Below are 18,583 nucleotides of genomic sequence, written 5' to 3'. Positions count from 1 at the left end.
TCTTCCTGTCTCCTAGAGAAATTTTTAAAACTTTTTGAAGCACAGCTCACGGCTCCTCCTGCTGGAAACAGGGAAATCTATCCCCAGAAAGCAAATGCAAAGAGTGAGAAAGGACCTCCCTCTTCTCTACCACAGAAAAGGTCAGTGAGCCAGAACCTGATTGGGTGACCTAGCAGAGAAGACCCACAGCAAAGTGGCTTTGAGCCAAAGCACGGGCACAGAAACCCGCTCTCGTGCAGAACAGTCACCGTCATGGCGGCACCGACCACAGGAGCTAAGGCTCCTGCACCGCTGCACACAGCACTCTGGGATGGCTGTGCCACTTCTGTGCTCTCTGCTCCTCCCTGGCAGTGGTAGGGTTAGGATTCCAATCCCTCCACCAACTTGTCCGCCTACTGCCAGCATCAGTCACTCCACTCCACTGGCCCATTCCAATCAGCACACAACAGACTTACCATGTTTTTTTCAAATATGTTCAAACTCAAATCAACTCTACTAAGGTATAACTCAGATGCAGTAAATCTCACCCACAAGTGCACAGCAGTGTGTGCACTTCCGTTACCCAAAAAGTCCTCTCCTATCCCTCTGCCTTTGGCTTCAGCCCTGGTGGCACGAAGGTCTGGTCTGCTCCAGTCTCACAGAACGGGAGCCCGATGCCTGCTCTCTGGCCCATTGCATATGGAGTCCTCCCTGCGACAGTAGCAGAGAGCATTCCTTTTGTCTACTGAGCAGATTTCCAGAAAAAGAACAATTCCAACCTTACCTCGAAAGGGAAGGAGGAATAGGTACATATAAAGAGAGACTCTCCAGCGAAGAGGCAGGAACAGAAGTGACGCCAGCTAGGCCTGTGCCCTCCACAGAGACCAGGCCCAGTGCTCAAGGGTAGGCTGGAGGGAAGAAAGCCACCTGGAGTGGCCGAGAGGGGCAGCAGGTGGTACAACTGGAAAGTTCCAACAATAGCTAGGAGAAGTGAATTTTCTAGAAGGTAGAAAATAGTTATAGATACCAAAAGGTTTGAAAGGTATATACTGCATACCTAGCAACTGCACTGCAAGGATCTCCCAGGTTAGTAATGTCAGTTAGTGATGTAAAAAGATGAACTGTAAAGACATCTACGACAGCACCATTTACCGTAAGTAGAAGTAACTAGCAAACCTATATGTCCACTTACAGGCAGCTGGTCAAATAAATTATGGGAAATTCTTTACCTGGAATGTTTGTAATGACATTTTTAAAAGATATTCACAATGTACTACTCCTTATTTATTCAGCAAATATTTGCTAAGTGCCCACTATGGACATTCAGTACCAGGACGATGACCCACCTCCTACCCTCACAAAGCTGCCATTCAGAAGAAAGCCAACTCACAAGCTGGTGGCAGAACAACTCCACCGACATGTCCACCTAGGAACACATGGATCTGACGTTATCTGCCCTGAAAAATGTGCAGGCCACTTTGAAAGTCACTGACTCTGCCTGCAGGAACAAGGGCACTGCTTTCCCTCATGTGCATTTTTTAAGTACCCCAGCATAAGGCACAGGACTCAAGGCCATCCTTCCAAGCTTCTCAGAGTGAGTTCTCCCAGAAGAGTGACTGGGTCGGAAAGCCTGCTTACTCCCTCACCCGAGGCACTTACCTCGTCCTCAGTGTGCTGCTCAGAGGTCAGCTTCAGCACAGTCCTGCACTGATCCACAAAGGAGCTTGCAATCAACTCGGCGTGGCGCAGAAACACTGGCACATCATCCTTGGTCAACGGCTCGTCTCCCACCAACTTGGCTATCATGAGGTCAAGCAGTGTGACCCTGTGAACATAAAATAGCTCTACCAAAACTGTAGCACACCAGAAACACCTACACAGACAACTTTAAGGTGATATTTTTATTATAAATTCCTTACTTTATTATAATGTTTAGGAAAATTTTATGAATAAAAGCTAACTTCATCCACTACCTATTTTTCAAAATTTTGATTTCTCTGCTATCACTTGGCTATGGAAGCAAGACTAACGCACCTTTCATACCTGTCACTACGTGCGTGGTCAGTTTGAGCTCTGTGAACACAGCCACAGGAACAGCAGCCAGGTGGCGGGGCTGACATTTATCCATTACTTAGAGTCGAGACAGGCATTCTACACACAGGATCTCATTGGATCCTCACAGAAAGCCCGAGGAGGCAGGTCCTGTCATTCACCTCATACCAAAGGTGTGCAAAGGTGCGCAAAGGTGCAAAGGTTCGGTGAGGTCACCTAACCCGCGCAGAGTCACCTCTCCGAGGAGCTGAGCCAGCACCCCCACAGCCAGTGGCCCATGCTTTCCCCACTCACTTCATGGCCTTCCTTGAGAGGCCAGCTTTCTTCTGCGTTTAATTATTTTTGTTTACCAAAACACAATTCTGAAGGCCAACCTATGCCACTTTTATATCAATAATTAAATAATCAAACAATGATCTCCACTGAATAATCAATGATCTTAGGAAAAATTAATGGCCAACAGGCTAATCTATCCACATAGATCAAAAAAGACCTTGGATGAAAATCACATTTTGATTTGGGATTATATGCATAATCCTCATTTATTTTTAAACCAGAAAGAGCATGAGCACCCAAAATGTTTAGTAAATGGGCGGAAATGTACTTCAGTGAACATTCCTTACCAAGAGTAACACAAACTGTCTACTACTTCAAGTAAAATAGAGCCAGCATGGTCAAAACAGGAAAAATCACTTATAGACCAGAATGTTCAAAACTCCCTCTAGGGTTGGGTTGTGGCTAAGTGGTACAGCGCTTGCCTTGCATGTGTGAGACACTGGGTTCAATTCTTAGCACCGCGTATAAATAAATGAATAAAATAAAGGTCCATCAACATCTTAAAAAAAAAAAAAAACCTCCCCCTAATCACAGCTTTCTTATAGCAACTACTAATCAAAATTAAAACAAGCAAACACACAGTCCCTCTCTTGAGATAATGCCAAGATGCTTCTGCTCTCCCCTGTTCATATATAATCTTAAAAACAATGGCCATCCTTGGGCCATAAGGCCAGACCAACCCCAACCCACACAGGAGGACGGCCAGGCATTTTGGTCCGTAGTTGTCTTTTTGTGATGCCTCCCCACACCCTGTTTGGCATCAGATTAATGCTGGCTGTGCAGAATGAGTTGATTTTGTTTTTATTTATTTTTGGTCAAGTTTGTGAAGAACTGGTGTTAGTATTTGCTTGGTAGAAATTACCAGCAACCCACTCAGCTTGGCCCCAGCGCTCCCTGTCCTTGGGTCCTGGGCTATCCCACAGCCCCAGGACTCAACTTTCCACAGGGCTCTCTGGACACTGAGGGGCCCCACCCACAACTCCCCTCAGTTGCTGGCAGAGTTCACAGCTTGCTCCCTTGCTCCGTTGCACTCCCACATAAAGCAAGCACAGTGGCGGCAGGGGTCTGCCAGGGTATTCAGCAGCACTCGATAAATGTTCGTGGAATGAACAGAAAAACTTTGTGACCAAAACAAAACTCAGCCTTGACCTCCCACTCAGTGCTCTCTCCCACTGCTCTCTTGAGAATATCTTCTATTCCACAAAGTGCAGTTTTCAGTATTCTCCAAACACACCCAAGGATTCCACCTGTTCTTGCTGTGCCATTTCTGCCAATGGAGAGGGCCCTCTTGTTGGCACAGAACTGGCAGGACCTTGGAGGATCTGAGCGCACCTCTCACAAGGTCCACTTGCCGTAGAAGCCTTGAGGGACCGCTGTACCCAACCCGGGCTCCTCGCCCACCCTGGCCCCTCCGCAGACGTGTCTTCCAACATGGTTAACAACACGCTCACTTTACGGCTCACTTTTCCCATAGTCGTCTCCAGCAGTTCACTGAGAGGCTGCATGGCCGGAGGCTGGGCATGTTCACCCTGGCATCTCCTTCAAGAACACAGGACAGAGCCTTGTTCATACTAGGCATTCAACATAACTCACTGAAGTAAATCAAGTAACACAATTTTGTTTTCACTAAAACCACGGGGTGAGGGGGTACCTGAGGTTGTGCTCAGTGGCAGAGCACTCGCCTAGCACGGGGGAGGCACTGGGTTCAATCTTCAGAACCACATAAAGATAAATAAACGAAGGTACTGTGTCCATCTTTAACTAAAAAAATACTTTTTTAAAAAAACCCATAGAGGGGTTTGGTGCCTGTGTCTTTCCTTTACCCCTGGTCTTTTCCTTTTGCGTGTCCTTCTGCATTTAGACCCCACTGTCTTCAATCTTACGTGATCACATATATTTACAAAAAAAATTTGCTAGTATGATACATTGCTCCCGTGAATACATATGTAATTTATAAGGCACGAGAAACAAAGGTACCAATCTGGAGCCAGAAAACTTCTGCTTGCTGCTTTTAGAAGAGTCTTGCTGAGGCTGCCATCTGGTGAAGCCCCACTGCCATACAGGTGTGAGCTATAAAGCCCACGCCATTAAAATCCAATCTCAGTAACACTGAGGCTTGACATCCATTCTTCACTCACTCACTGAACCAACAGGCAGCAGTGGATCGACTGACCGTGGCACCCAAAGGGTCACACTTGCCATGTGGGTGTTAGCGAAGTACGTGGACTGATGGACATTCAGGAGAAATAAACCCTAGGAGAGAAAGGTCATCTTCTCTTAAAAATGTTAAAACTAAGTGATTTATAGGTCCTTACCCTGTGTGCTGATGAGCGTTTTAAATTCCTCACTATAACATGAATATCATTTGACCATATAGTGGACTTCCCTGAGGCAGCATCATGCTACGGTTACTGACAGGGACTGGAGTCAGACCAGCTGCATGAAGCCTAGGCTGCCGCCTGTCCCCTGCAAGCTGGTGCAGCCACATAGGACTCCTCCCCAGTGCCCACATCGACTAGGCAGGTACAGCAGCAGTACAAATCTTCTAGGGTGGAGGAGAGTTTTATTAACATCTGTCAAGTGCTTAGAAAAATCCCTGACCAGGGCTGGGGTTATAGCTCAGCAGCAGAGCGCTTGCCTCGCACATGTGAGGCCCTGGGTTCGATCCTCAGCACCACATAAAAATAAATAAAATAAATAAAGATGGAAGGATGGAAGGATGGAAGGAAGGAAGGAAGGAAGGAACATCCCTGACCTACGTTAACAAGCACTATATACAAATGTAAGGGAAAAGTATAAATGTTTTCAACGGTAATGTATTCATAGAAAAAGCAGTTACTATGCAATAGCACAAAAGACAGAACAAAGATGAACTGGCTCTTACAGTGACCTTTCTTACATTTAGAATGTGATCAACTAAATGTTAAATTTCTGATTAAACCACATATTTGCATATAAAATAAGCATTTTGGGGAAGACCAAGATCTAATTCTAGAATATCACTTTAAATTCTCATTATTCCTAAAAGTGCTATAACTTATTGTCTGCGGCCCAAGAATAGCAGATCCTTCCCCCAACTTCCATCCTGAAGCAACCCAGATGTGCCTCCTCTGAGTCCCAACCTTTCCTGCCCTGGGCACAAAGGAACACATGGACAGAGACGAAATCTCTGCTGCCTCCCTAAGACCCTTAACTCCAGAACGACAATATCATTACCACCTACATACGAAATGCTACAAAACAGCAGTGCCCCTTTCTTGATATCAGACACCAGGTAACTGTGGTGCCTCGGCATTCAGAACACACAGAAACTCACGGAATCTCCACAGGGACAATCCATCAGGCAACAACATGCTTTGACTTAATAGGTTTTTTTTAAAAAAATATTTTATTATTTTTTTTTAGTTGTAGTTGGACACAATATCTTCATTTTATTTTATTTTATGTGGTGCTGAGGATCGAACCCAGGGCCTCGCATGTACTAGGCAAGCAATCTACCACTGAGCCACAATCCTAGCCCCTTAATAGGTTTTTTGACCAATAAAAAAAATTCACATGACATACTTCCCACATCTGTAATTTAACTAGAAACTATGTGTCTATTAAGACTCAATCTAGGCATTAAAACTTACTCAATTTCTGATAATGATAAATATGGGTAGGTGATCTGACATTTTCTTGCCTTACTCATCAGGCTAGTCTTGCACACCCCAGACTGTCACTTTAGTGGACAACTATAAAATGACAGCTAGTCACCAGATAAGGACGTGCCCACCAATGGATGAGTGACAAACAAAACACAGTGTGTGCATCAAGGACATCACAAAAGCAACTAAGGCTGTGGCAGGAAGGAAAGAATTTGTCAAGACACTGAGATGGTGCAGCTGATGCAGCTCACTGACCGGTGTGAAACGGAAAGGTCAGGAGAAGGGCTGAGGATAGTTGAGGTCTCCAGCTTGGCAGATGGTATCACATTAACCAGGCCACTAGATAAGCCTTTCATGGAGGAGTAAAAACATTCATTCATTCACTCTTGCCTTCAACGTAAAAAAAAAAAAACCAAAAAAACCTTTTTTTGAGCACCTGCTATGTGCCCAGGACTGACTGGACATGTGGCCACCAAAAAACAAGAGGGATCAAATCCTTGTCCTCAAGCACCAATGACCTAATGGCAGTGCGCCACGAGCAAGCAGGGACACAGTGCCTGACAATAACATGATGAGATGGCAGCACACAGCTGGAAGAGAACACACTAGAGACTCAAGAGCAGAACCTGGCATGGACAAGGAAGTACCTGCTACAGGTGGGTGTTCCTTGAGTGACAACAACAAGTCATTAGTTTATCATCCGATTTAGTTCTGCAATGGATTAGTTTAATAATATCATTTGGTCGGCACGGTGGCACACACCTATAATCCTAGTGACTCGGGAGGATGAGGCAGGAGGATCACAAGTTCAAAGCCAGCCTCAGAAACTTAGCGAGGCCCTAAGCAACTTGGTGAGACCCTGTCTCAAAATAAAATATAAAAAGGGCTAGGAATGTGGCTCAGTGATTAAGTGCGCACGCGTGCGCGCGCGCGCGCACACACACACACACACAATGTGATATACATTTCAAAAACTATATATAAGTATATAAAATTTGGCAGGAACATGGAAGATAGAAATTTGAATATTAAACTACAATTAACTGCTGCATTCTCCTTTTAGTCAGGTGTTCCCCACTACAAAGCAATTAGCAAATATTAGTATTAAATATTATACATTTATTTTAGGTCAAAACAATATAAATTATTATTTTTCTTCAATGAATGCAAGTATATGGTAGCAGTGGGGGGTGGGAGTACCAAATTTATAAAACTGGTATTTAAACTGATTTTTCAAGCATGAACTTTTCTTTTTTGTTGAAGACTTTTTACTTAGCAAAAACCTACAAAGTGTGTAAAGCTTAAATACTGGAACATAAATACATAGTAATAATTCCAAAACCAATGCAATTATAAAGACTTTGTTCATGATTTTAAAAAGTTGTAAAATATTTAAGTTTTTGATCATTAGATCTGTGATTTCTGAAAACACTTTATTTTTCCTAAGGCAATACTTCTAATAAGACACATACTATTAGAACAGAAAATGTCCTGCAAATTATTTTCTTCAAACCTCTTATTTTACAAGTCAAGAAACTGAATCCGAACAAGGCGAAAAGTCCCCACTACAGCCATATGAAGGACTGCCGTCACAAGGAGGCCTGAACAAGGTCTCAGCACCTGGTGCTACAGCAGCCAAGGGCCCCAGGCAGATACAATTTTCTTTTCATCTGAATTACTTATCAAAAACTATAAACCTAGGGGCTGGGTTGTAGCTCAGTGGCAGAGCACTTGCCTAGCATGTGTAAGGCACTGGGTTCGATTCTCAGCACCACATATAAATAAATAAAATAAAACTCCATCGATAATTAAAACAAAAAAAAAAAACTATAAACCTAGCAGAGCATATTCCACATAATCAGACCACGATATAAACAAATGAGCACATGTCAAATGCACATCTATATAATACACAGTTGCATAAATCACTATTATAAAATTAAGGCACAAGCATAACATTTTGTTCTTGAAGTGTTTTCTGTTTTTTTAAATATTCTTTTACTGCATAACGGCACCAACCTGAATCCTGCAATTCTACGTAAATCACTGCCTACTGTGGTCAAGCTATAATGTCAGCCAAGCAATTTAAAACCAGCACCAACACAGAAGCATGTACTTAGAGGTCTGTGCCAACCAGGAAACCACACAACTTCTCAGTCCGGCAGCAGGATGCACCATATGGAATGCTAAATACTCAAACCACACTGGTTTTGGGGTTACCTTTCTTGATTGCTCAGTTTGGCATACATGGCTTGCACCAATTCCGGGCTTTTCAGAAAGTGATCCGTAATGATCAAGAACCTAAGAGAAAAGGGGGAAAGTTCGGTTACTAGAATAGTAAAACAGACTGGTCTTGTCGACTTTATAAGCACTTCCTTTCATAGAACTCTTTATTCTGCTATAATCCCAAATGCTTCAGAAGGCTCACATTAACAGCTAAAAAAGGAAAAATACTCCTTAAACTACTGTCTCCAACTGAAAACTTTACTGAAATAATTCAAACTGATTGAACTAGAAGAAAGGGCTTACCACAGGTTTTATCTAAGCTGAGAAAGGAAAACTCTTGCTGTAAAAAATCATGAAATTTCACTACAAGCTCAGGAATAGACAGAAAGCATTTTGCATTGTTTCAGTCAAAAGCTTGGTGCTCTAAAACTAGGGAAACCGTCATGTTCCGCTTCTATCTAAAGATAAGCCAACACAGCAGAGATGCTTCTGCTTGGTCCTCCACCCTGAGGAGCTCTCAAGTCATCAGGAAGACTCCCTCACTGCCAAGGAGCAGACTCCTCTGAACTCGCGGACCAATTACGAAAGCCCCAGGCAAAGAATATAGGCATATTTCTTCAAAGTACCACTGTGACATCTAAAAAGATTGAATGGTATTATAAATTCTAGGTTGTATTTACCTGAGGGCATCTGAGGAAAAGGTTTAAGAACTAAGGAATGCACTGTTTATGACCAAGGTTACAGTAAAAAGAGTTGCCTATAAAATATACTTTAAATACATTACAGTTTAATCACTTGTTAACAAATAAAATAATACAGTAATGTCATGCAGTATGATACCCAAGTGAAGCACAGGGACTACACAACACATCAGCCTTCAGGTAAAAACAGAATCCAGAGCTGGGCATGTGGCTCGGATGGCCTAGCACACACAAGACTCAGGGTTCAATCCCTAGCACCACTAAAAAAATAAACTAAAATATAAACAGGTACTATATTTCTTCTATAGCCTTTAAAGTGGCTGGTCACTTTGATGTACAATATTTCTAACAATAATTAATAATATTCAAAAATGTCACACAGTACTCTCTGCAGCACACTGTGATCAGCACTTATATCAACTAGGACACCAAGCTGCATCAGCAGGAATCCATGCACTCAAAGCCAGGCTCACCACAAGACCCAGATCCTAAAGCCCATTCATCATTCACTCACTTGGAAATCAAAACATTTTCCTATAAGAACTTTCATTCAAAAACACAATACTCTAAGTACTACTAGGCTAGGGCTACATCACAAGCCTTACTTCCAAAAATATTCTCCAAACCATGCAGAAAGACCTACACACAGACAGACATGACAGAAGAAAGTGTTAAGTGCCACAGGCAGGCACACATGGTGGCTTACAGAAGCAGCAGTGGGTTGGGGAAGGAAGGGGAGAAGACCAGAGAAGGGGAAGCGGTGAATCCCTGGGAGAAGAGGGGCAAGTGGTCACATGAGGGGGGAACAAAGAGGACCTGGAAAAACAGCAAGAGGGTAAGAAGAGCAGTGAGCTCAGGGAGCACAGGCAGCAAAATACCACTAGGGGCCCCAGAGGGAGGGGACCAGGAGGCCTAGGGGCACCAGGCTCTGCCTTCAGAGAGGTTTCCACTGGACAAGTCTCCTCAACGAAGGCCTGGGCAGATCAAGATGGAGGTGGCAGCCACACCTGCTCTCATGGCATCTGCAAGGAATGTCCTCTTTCTTCTGAACCAACTTTTGCAAGAATCCACTTCTACGCTTTTCTGCTTTCTATGTCACTAATTTCTGTCCTGTCTTTTATTCTTTCCTTCTCTTTTGTTCAGGGTTTACTGTGCTCTTCTTTTTCTCCCTTCAGAATGTACAATCTCAGATCTCTGATTCCAGACAAGTGAAACAAAGGAAGGCCTAGAATCAGTGACCTGAGGTCCTGCAAATTAGTAAGACAGGAAGTTATAAACTTTCCTAAACACTGTTTTTGCTTTTATCGCACAAATTCTGATGCTTTTTTTTTTTTTTTTGTACCAGGGATTGAACCCAAGGGCACTTGACCACTGAGCCACATCCCCAGTGCTATTTTGTATTTTATTAGTCACAGGTCTCGCTAAGTTGCTTAGGACCTCACTAAATTGCTGAGGCTGGTTTTGTACTTGAGATCCTCCTGCCTCAGCCTCCCAAGCCACTGGGATTATAGGCATGGGCCACCAAGCCCAGCTCACGAATACCATTTTAAACCTCAGCAGGACTGGCAGATCCAAAACTATGTAAGACTGCTAACATTCTGTAAGCAATGATGTGGGAAAGAGAGCAAATGGGGCTGAGGCTTCCACGAAGGGAGGCTAGGAGGGGTTTTCAGAAACCTAAAATTAGCACTTCCCTTTGACCTGGCAGGTGTGCTCGTGCACTTGCCCCATTATCACACCTGCACACACGTAATGTGACCTGTAGGAACAGAGTGTTCACTGCAGCACCCCTGTGGTCATGGAAACTAGAGATGCCCATCAACAAAGAGACCAAGGGAAAGAAACCCTAGTATACTGGTCCAAGGGAAGAAGAAAAAAGTGAGAGGACTTTATATAACAATATGGAAGGACATCAAATATGTACCATGGGGACAGGAAAGAAGGAAGCGCTGACTGCTCAAGGGATGGTGAATGGCTGGGAGGGCAGAGAGGCATTGATATTTGAACCACATGCGTGCATTATCTATCCAGAAACTATATAATTTAAGCAATGTACAGGAAAAAGTAATCTCAGGCTCAGCTCTATTTCTTGAACTTCCTGCTGAAGAGAGAAGGTGTTGGCACACACTGGGAGAAGCAGCATTCAGAGGGACCTGGCCCTGTGGATTCCAGGAGGTGATACAGAGATGCAGAGAACTCAGGAAGGTTAGTCTTCAGAGTCGCTACTTCTCATCACAGAGTTCAATCATTTCTCCAAGATAATTTAATAAAAAGTCTTTATTCTCTTCCCAAGCCAGATACAGTAAATACCTCTCCGTCATAGCAACTCAGTGATACGATGATTCAGATCGTCCAAAGTCAAAGTCAAAATCTTATCACTAAAATGCAGTCTTCACTACTGCCTTGCAAGGATTACTGTACACAAGTCAGGTCACAGGTGAACCATGTAGTGCAGATGTCTTTTCCTCCTCCACAACCGCCTTCCCATCCTCCTTTCACTTCCAGAGCAAGGGCCTGTAGTGCAGAAGGCCTGCCCCGGATGAGGCATGCTCCCTGTGTGGCTTCTTAAGTCAGTGTTTCAGGGGAAGTTTTTTAAAATTGTAGCTGTCTGTTATCTTCATACACATACAGGCATGCAATGTCAAAACTATACTCTTCATGTGATTTCACTGACTGCAAGAAGCTAGAAAATATTTTTTATATTTCACTGATTAAATGAAGAAGTTAAGTGATCCTGGACTTAGCTGTGTCTCTCTCCTGTGCTCGAGATCTAGGGAGTCTCAGCCGCAGCTCTTAACTTAGCAGTGTGCACAGAGCTTATGAGGCTGCTGCAAAAAACTACCTCCTTCCCCTGTTAAGAGTCAAATAACATTTTCACTGGGTTAAATGTGAGCAGCGTTAACAGAGAAAAACAGCAGTCTGGTTCAGTGATCATGCTTCTTCCACTAAAAAAAAAAAAACTGAGCCATAAGCTGGAAAAAAAAAAAAAAACTAAATGAGCTAACACTAGGTCACTAGGATTCCCAAAGGCTCCCCATGCAAGGCCCTGGGCAAAAGCACCACACACAGGCCCACCCCAGCCACCCTTCCTTCCAGGCCCTGTTCTCAGGGGAGGGCTGTGAACGCTGAGATCTCACAGAGAACTGAGCCGAGTGTGTCCCAACATGCACAAGGAGTGACGCTGGGCACAACACTTAACCTCTCAGCATCAAGGCCTTTGCTTCTCCCATTGCTGGTATCAACATGTCAGAATCTAACCCCAACAGAAAGGAAGAGAGATCAAACAGCAGGCAAGCCCTGAAGCAGCCGCAGGCAGTGAAGATGCAGCACCAGTTCACACATAGCTTTAAGTCCTTAAAAAGTGTCCGCCACTTTGTTTTCTTGTCTCACATCCCTTTTTCCTTCTTTGAATAACAAGAATTTTTTTCTTTCAAGAATGAGCCCAAGGGGCTGGGTGTGGCTCGGGGTAGAGCACTCGCCTAGCACATGTGAAGCACTGGGTTCTATCCTCAGCACCACATAAAAATAAAATAAAGGTACTGTGTCCATCTACAACTAAAAAATAATCATTAAAAAAAAAAAAAAAAGAAAAAATGAGCCCAAGCCTGGTGTCTGGAGCTGTCGGTCACACAGACCGGCAGCCCCACCACAGAGCGAGCAGAGGGCCCTTTTCAGCCAGAAAGAGGGCTGTGCAGGGATAATTCACTGGCACACCCAGTACACATTCGCCTAGGTCACAACTCCTTGTTTTTTAATTCCCAAATTTCTCAATGTTCACGAGTCAATGTTTATATAGGAAAACTTTTACTTATATCCTAAAGTAATATTTACAATATTCCACAAATAGATGTATACACAGAAAGTCACAGGTTCCCTTCCCTATTCAGTTGGTGGAGAGTCCAAACTGCATGGAGGTTTTGAGAAGTACTTCCGGGATAACAGTGGTAAGCAGCAGCACGGCGTTTCTGAAAACCACACTAACCCATGGCAATGAGAAAGACAGAAACAGGGCACAGCCTGATACCTGACCCCAAATGATCCTCAGTCTATTGCCTACACAGGTGTTTGGGTTATACTTATTAATTTTTTTTTAAGAGAGAGAGAAAATTTTTTAATATTTGTTTCTTAGTTTTCAGCGGACACAATCTTTATTTTATTTTTATGTGGTGTTGAGGATCGAACCCAGCGCCCCGCGCATGCTAGGCGAGTGCATTACCACTTGAGCCACATCCCCAGCCCTATACTTATTAATTCATTTTACTTAAACCTTTTTATTTTGAGATAATATAGATTCAAGTGTCATTTTAAGAAACACAAGAAACTGGATGTATGTACCCTCCACCTAGTTTCCCCCATAGTAACATTTTGTGAAGCTGCAGCGCATCCCAACCCAGACACCATGGCTGACACAATCCACAGGCCTGACAAGGCCTTCCTGACTTACTGTACTCCCACTGTGAATCTGTGTGTGTGAGGATGCGCACTTCTATGTCATCTTATCACTCGTGTTCACATCGCCACCGTGACAGTTAAGCTAACAGAGTGGCTCCACCACCCCAGGGACCCCTTGTGTGGCTCTTTCATAGTGACACCCCCCCTACATCTTGGGCACCTTCCCCAACCCTGACAGCTGTCCCCAGTGTCTATGATGCTGACACCTCATGAATGGTATGTAAGTGAAGAGACACTCCACTTGACCTCCTAGGTTTAGGTTTCTGTCTTTATCTGTTCTTTTGCTTTACTCAGCATAATTTCTGGAAGATTTTTCCCAAGTTACTGCTATGTCAATAATTTGTTCCTTTCTATTGCTAATATTCCAGTTTTGATTCTATTTTAAGAAACTGACTGGGGTTGGTTTTATAACATTCCCATTTTTAAAAAGAAAATAGGTTCTTAGTCACATTTTTGCACAAAATGATGTCCAAGAAAAGATTACTGATGTTGAGTAAAGACCCTCGGGGTGTCTCTCCGAAGGCAATGACCACCAGGTAAGCCCAAAAGCAACTGTAGCCAACGGTGCCACCAGCTGCCTGGCCCTTCAGCAAACACTGCACACCAAAACTGGCCAAATGCCAGGGCAGCAACCTCTGCCCACAGGGCTGGGTGATACATACTTCGGCAAGCCAACAGTCTCTGTCACCAACACTCGGCTCCCCTGGCAGCAGAGAGCAGCCAAATACATGCGTGACCTAACGAGCTTGTTTGGAAACGAGCAGTGTGCTGCAGCTTGCTAGCGTATGTTCTAGGTGACCTGGGCAGGATGATGACCAAGACAAGCTCCAGGCTCTAGGGCCAGTCCTACATTCCAGCACCAAAACACAATAGCCAAGGAAACAATGCATAGAATGTGTGACTGTGTGTAGTGATGGAGACAGGAAATGAATGGATGAGAGGAAAGTAGAGAAACAGGTGGGGAGGGGACACGCCGACACACCACCCCCAACACAGGTCCCAGAGGCCTCTCGGGAGAAAGGGCAATAGAGGGGACCCTGGGGACCAGCCATGCACAGATCTACAGGGAGGTCGTTCCAAGCAGAAGGAACAGCAGGTATAGAGACTCGGGGGGCAACTAACTCGGGTGTTCAAGAGGGGTAAGAACGCCTGAGCCAACACACAAGCGGAGAAAGAGAATCAAGACGAAAACGTCGGCCGCCGCAAGGGCAGGACCCTGCTTCTGGGTGAGGGCTCCTTGAAGCAAGGGAGTAGCAAGAGTGACAGTAAATCGTTAAACAGCCCCTCTGGATACTGTGAAGGAATCAGGAGTGAAAGAGGAGGGACAGACACGAGTGAAAGCGTTCTGGCACAAGACAAGAAGGCACCTGGATGTGTCGCAGCAGTGAAGGTGCAACATAAGCAAACTTGGAACTGGAAGACAGAGCACAGGAGTCTAAGTGGGCAGAAGACTCTGGAATGACTCACAGGTCTGAACCTGGGCAGATCCTGGGCCCCAGCAAGTGGGCTCAGGGTCTCTTCTAAAAACTGGTGGAACCACGCAGGTTTTAAGCGTAAGCAAGCAGAAGTTGGGCTGAAGCCTTGACAGGTTTGAGACGCTGACTTAAAGCAATTGCGAGGAAGCTGTAGGCATTCATCTGGAGCCTCGACAAGAGGCCAAGCCCAGGAACCTCAATTTGGAGAGCATCAATTCAAAGGAGGTGTTTTAAACTACAATACTAGATGAGGTCATCCAGGAATGAGCCCTGATACAGTCAAGTGGCCGAAGGACCAGCCAGGGGCCACCAACTGTGAGCAGATGCAAAGAATAGCAGCCAGGAAGGGAGGCAGAAAACAAAGCTGAGGACAAAGGCAGCAGAGAAGGAAGATGAGGCAAAGATGTGACAGGAGGGTCAGCCCCTGGGCACACTGGGCCTGAAGCCAAGGACTCTGTAGTCACATAAACCAACAAATTCCCTTCTGTACACATGCTGGCTGCACTGGCCTTCCATCACCATAACTACACCACAGTGCTCGTCACCTGCCAGAACACTACCTTGTCAGGATCCAAGTAAGAACACTGATAATGCCTCAGGGACTTGCCAGTCTAATGGACAAGTGAATGCCTCAAGAGCCTTGCAAGTGGGAACACACAGACAGCAGAGAGCAAAAGGGCAAGAGGTCCCCAGTGCAGAAGGAAGGACAGCTGAACCTAAGCTGAAGTGGACAAAAACACAGGTACCTGAGGCATACCCGGGAGCAAAGGGAGCATCAGTCTGGAAATGAACCTTTCTCACACAAAAGAAGTCGACTACATAACCCAACACGGACAAAAAAGAACGCTCTACTCACAGTCACGTCACCTCTGTAAGAAATTGGATACAAGCTCAAAACAATGACCAAAGCTTATCCCAAAAGGCCAAGCTCGGTGCTCAGACCTGCCCTTGAGATGCAGACCTCTTCCTGAAGATCAGTAATTCCTGACGCGGTATAAAGGGCAAGCGTTCAAGCCTGGCACGCCTTCGATCTTTCTCTGCTGGGTGTTAGTTGTGCAACTTTGATGTTGGGTCTCAGGGCTCTCTTGCACATGGCGGCTGCATGGACAAAGTGAAGCAGCCAGAGCAGCCCAGGTCAGCAGGCACGTCCCCTTCTCTGCATCCCAGTCCCACAGATTCACAGGGAGTCTTTTCTAATGTGCCAACACAAACTCACCATCAGATGAACTCAAAATAGAAGGCTTGGACTCATCTAGGGCTATCTAAGAGTATGAAAACATCTGTCACACCTACCAACAAAAGAAACAAACATTTTTAGAAAGACATTATCCCATTAACTCAAACCAAACAGACCCAAAGACTTCGTTGCCTACACTTTCCTGTGACTCCAGTACACCCAAACAAAAAGACCCAGAGTCACTGAAAACTTTCATTGTCCCTTTCTAAGAAAAAAGAAGAAATGAAGAGATAATGAGCCCCTGAGTTCTAAGATCATGTGGTGTGATGCTCTTTGCCAGTCATCTCACAAGGCAAGGGTAAGAGGAGCAGAAGGTGGGTTTTCTCCAATTTTCAGGGAGTTAAAAAATAAAATAAAATAAAAAATAAAAGACAGCTTCTGGAGCCTCTGCGTAGTCTGCAATCTCATCGTTTGCCAAATGCAGAGCTTCTCTCCTGTCACATGGCAAGCACCCAGCGCAGGATGACAAAGGCTTGCTGACTACCATGCTGCCATCCTGTCTTCCATCTTATGCAGTGACCTCTGATACCGTTTACCTTGGGCTGTTCTGAAGGGGACTTTATATTTGGCCATTATGACCCTGGCCCTTTATTCCATGCTGTTAAAATACACATCCAAGATACTTATCAAATAAAATGAAATTCAGCTACAGGAAATTTCCCTAAGTGAGCTGACTCAAGACTCATCCTGTCATGTTATATTTGCATGCTGAGGGACATTTTCCAATTCAAATACACCAAAATATTTTCATGTACTATCTTCTGTCTGTTTGCACATTGCAATTCAAATACAAATCAATGTTCAGAACATAAGTAATTTTAAATGTAGGTAAAAATGTCAACAGAAGGATAATAGTTTACACAACAAGAGGCTAAAACTGAAAAGACTGAAGCCTCACATAAGAAGGAAAGTGGGATTAACAGGGGCCACCTGGAAGCAGTCTAGGCCCTGAAGAACTGACCAATGTGAGGAACACAACCTGAAAATCAGATCTGAAGTGAACAGGAGAAGATCATTAAATGTAAATGACAGAAGCACTGATAAGTTTTGTACTGGAAAAAAGGGTCAACTCCTCAAGACGATGTAACAATTACACACACACACAAGCACACACAACAAAGACGCCTGAAAATAACTGAAGCGAAACCTGAAAGAACTGAAGTGTAAGGACAAAAATTTACTTCTAATGATGTACAGGACCAGGCACAAGATCAACAAGGAAACAGGGGACATGAACGGCACCACACACTAACCAAACCCAGAGGTACCTACCTACAGCACACCCCTCGTCCCAAGTGCACTGGGAATACACTCCATGGCAGGCCATGCCATGGGCCATGGAACAGCCTCAATGCCTTCAGAAAGAAGGAGACCATATAAAGCATGTGTTCCAACCACAATGGAGTGAAATTATAAGTCAATTTTAAAAAGGAGATTTAGGAAATACACAAACAAGTAAAAATTAAACATCAAACTCCTAGAATAAGCAGTGGGTTCAAGGAGAAATCGCAGGGGAAATAAGCATATAACTTGAGACTGAGGCCACAAAAAGCACCACATTGCAAAACTAATGGTACTGAAGGACGGGAATGAAAGTGGTTCCTATGAGGAAGGTGACAGATCCTCAAAGAGAGGGAGACGGCAGAGCAGCAACATAACTTCCACCCTAAGAAACTAACAAAGGAAGAGCAAAACAAATAAAGATATACAGCAAAAGAGAGGAAACAGAAAAATAGAGAACAATCAACAAAACCTGAAATTTATTGTCTGGAAAGACAAAAGCAAACAAACAAAAACCCTTTAGCTACAGTGACTAAGAAAGAAATAGAAGGCTTGAATTACTAAAATCAGGACCAAAGAGGGGGCTCCTACCAACCTTACATAAACAGATCCTAAGGAAATACTGTGACTAATCATGTGCCAACAAATTAGAAAGTCCAACAGACCGAGTTCTAGAAAGGCGCTAAGTACTAAAGCTGACCCAAGGAGGGGCAGATAATCTCAACAGACCTATGACAAATACAGAATGAATAAGCAACCAGGACCTCCCCAAGACCGGACGCTCACTGGTGTATTCTACCAAATAATTAAAGATTAACACCAATCCTCCACAAACTTCACCAGAAAATAAATAAAAATAAAACCAATACATTCTGTAAAGCCAACATTAATCTGATGCCAAACCAGGAAAAAGGGAAAAATCACACACAAAAAAAGACAACTACAGAACAATATGCCACTTTATATAGATCTAAAAATCCTCAGCGAAACACAGACAAACTAAGTCCATGTAAAAAGGACTATACACCATCAACAAGCGGAGTTTGTTCTAGGAATGCAAAGTTGGATTAAAATACAAAAATCAATCACGTGTATAAAACATTCATAAACTAAAAGACAAAGCCATAGAAAAAGACGAAACCATCATGTCAACAGACACCAAAGAATTTGGTAAAACGCACCACCCTTTAACCACTG

At 44.0% G+C, this 18,583-nt stretch overlaps 1 protein-coding gene across 1 annotated transcript in view; it reads right to left on the bottom strand.

Annotated features, from left to right (window-relative positions):
* The window catches only part of Atxn10 (ataxin 10), a 142,857-nt gene that overhangs the window by 76,852 nt on the left and 47,422 nt on the right, over positions 1-18,583 (bottom strand). The window contains exons 6-7 of the mRNA XM_046429403.2: positions 8,235-8,315; positions 1,639-1,804 (exon numbers count right to left, since the gene is read on the bottom strand). Of these exons, the coding sequence (XP_046285359.1) occupies positions 1,639-1,804; positions 8,235-8,315 (247 nt within the window). The remainder of the gene's footprint in view (positions 1-1,638; positions 1,805-8,234; positions 8,316-18,583) is intronic.

The sequence above is a fragment of the Marmota monax genome, unplaced genomic scaffold (assembly GCF_021218885.2).
Source record: "Marmota monax isolate L192 unplaced genomic scaffold, Marmota_monax_Labrador192_F-V1.1 WCK01_AAM20220418_F8-fsc00051, whole genome shotgun sequence".
Lineage (NCBI taxonomy): Eukaryota > Metazoa > Chordata > Mammalia > Rodentia > Sciuridae > Marmota > Marmota monax.
This window is presented reverse-complemented; position numbering and strand designations above follow the sequence as displayed.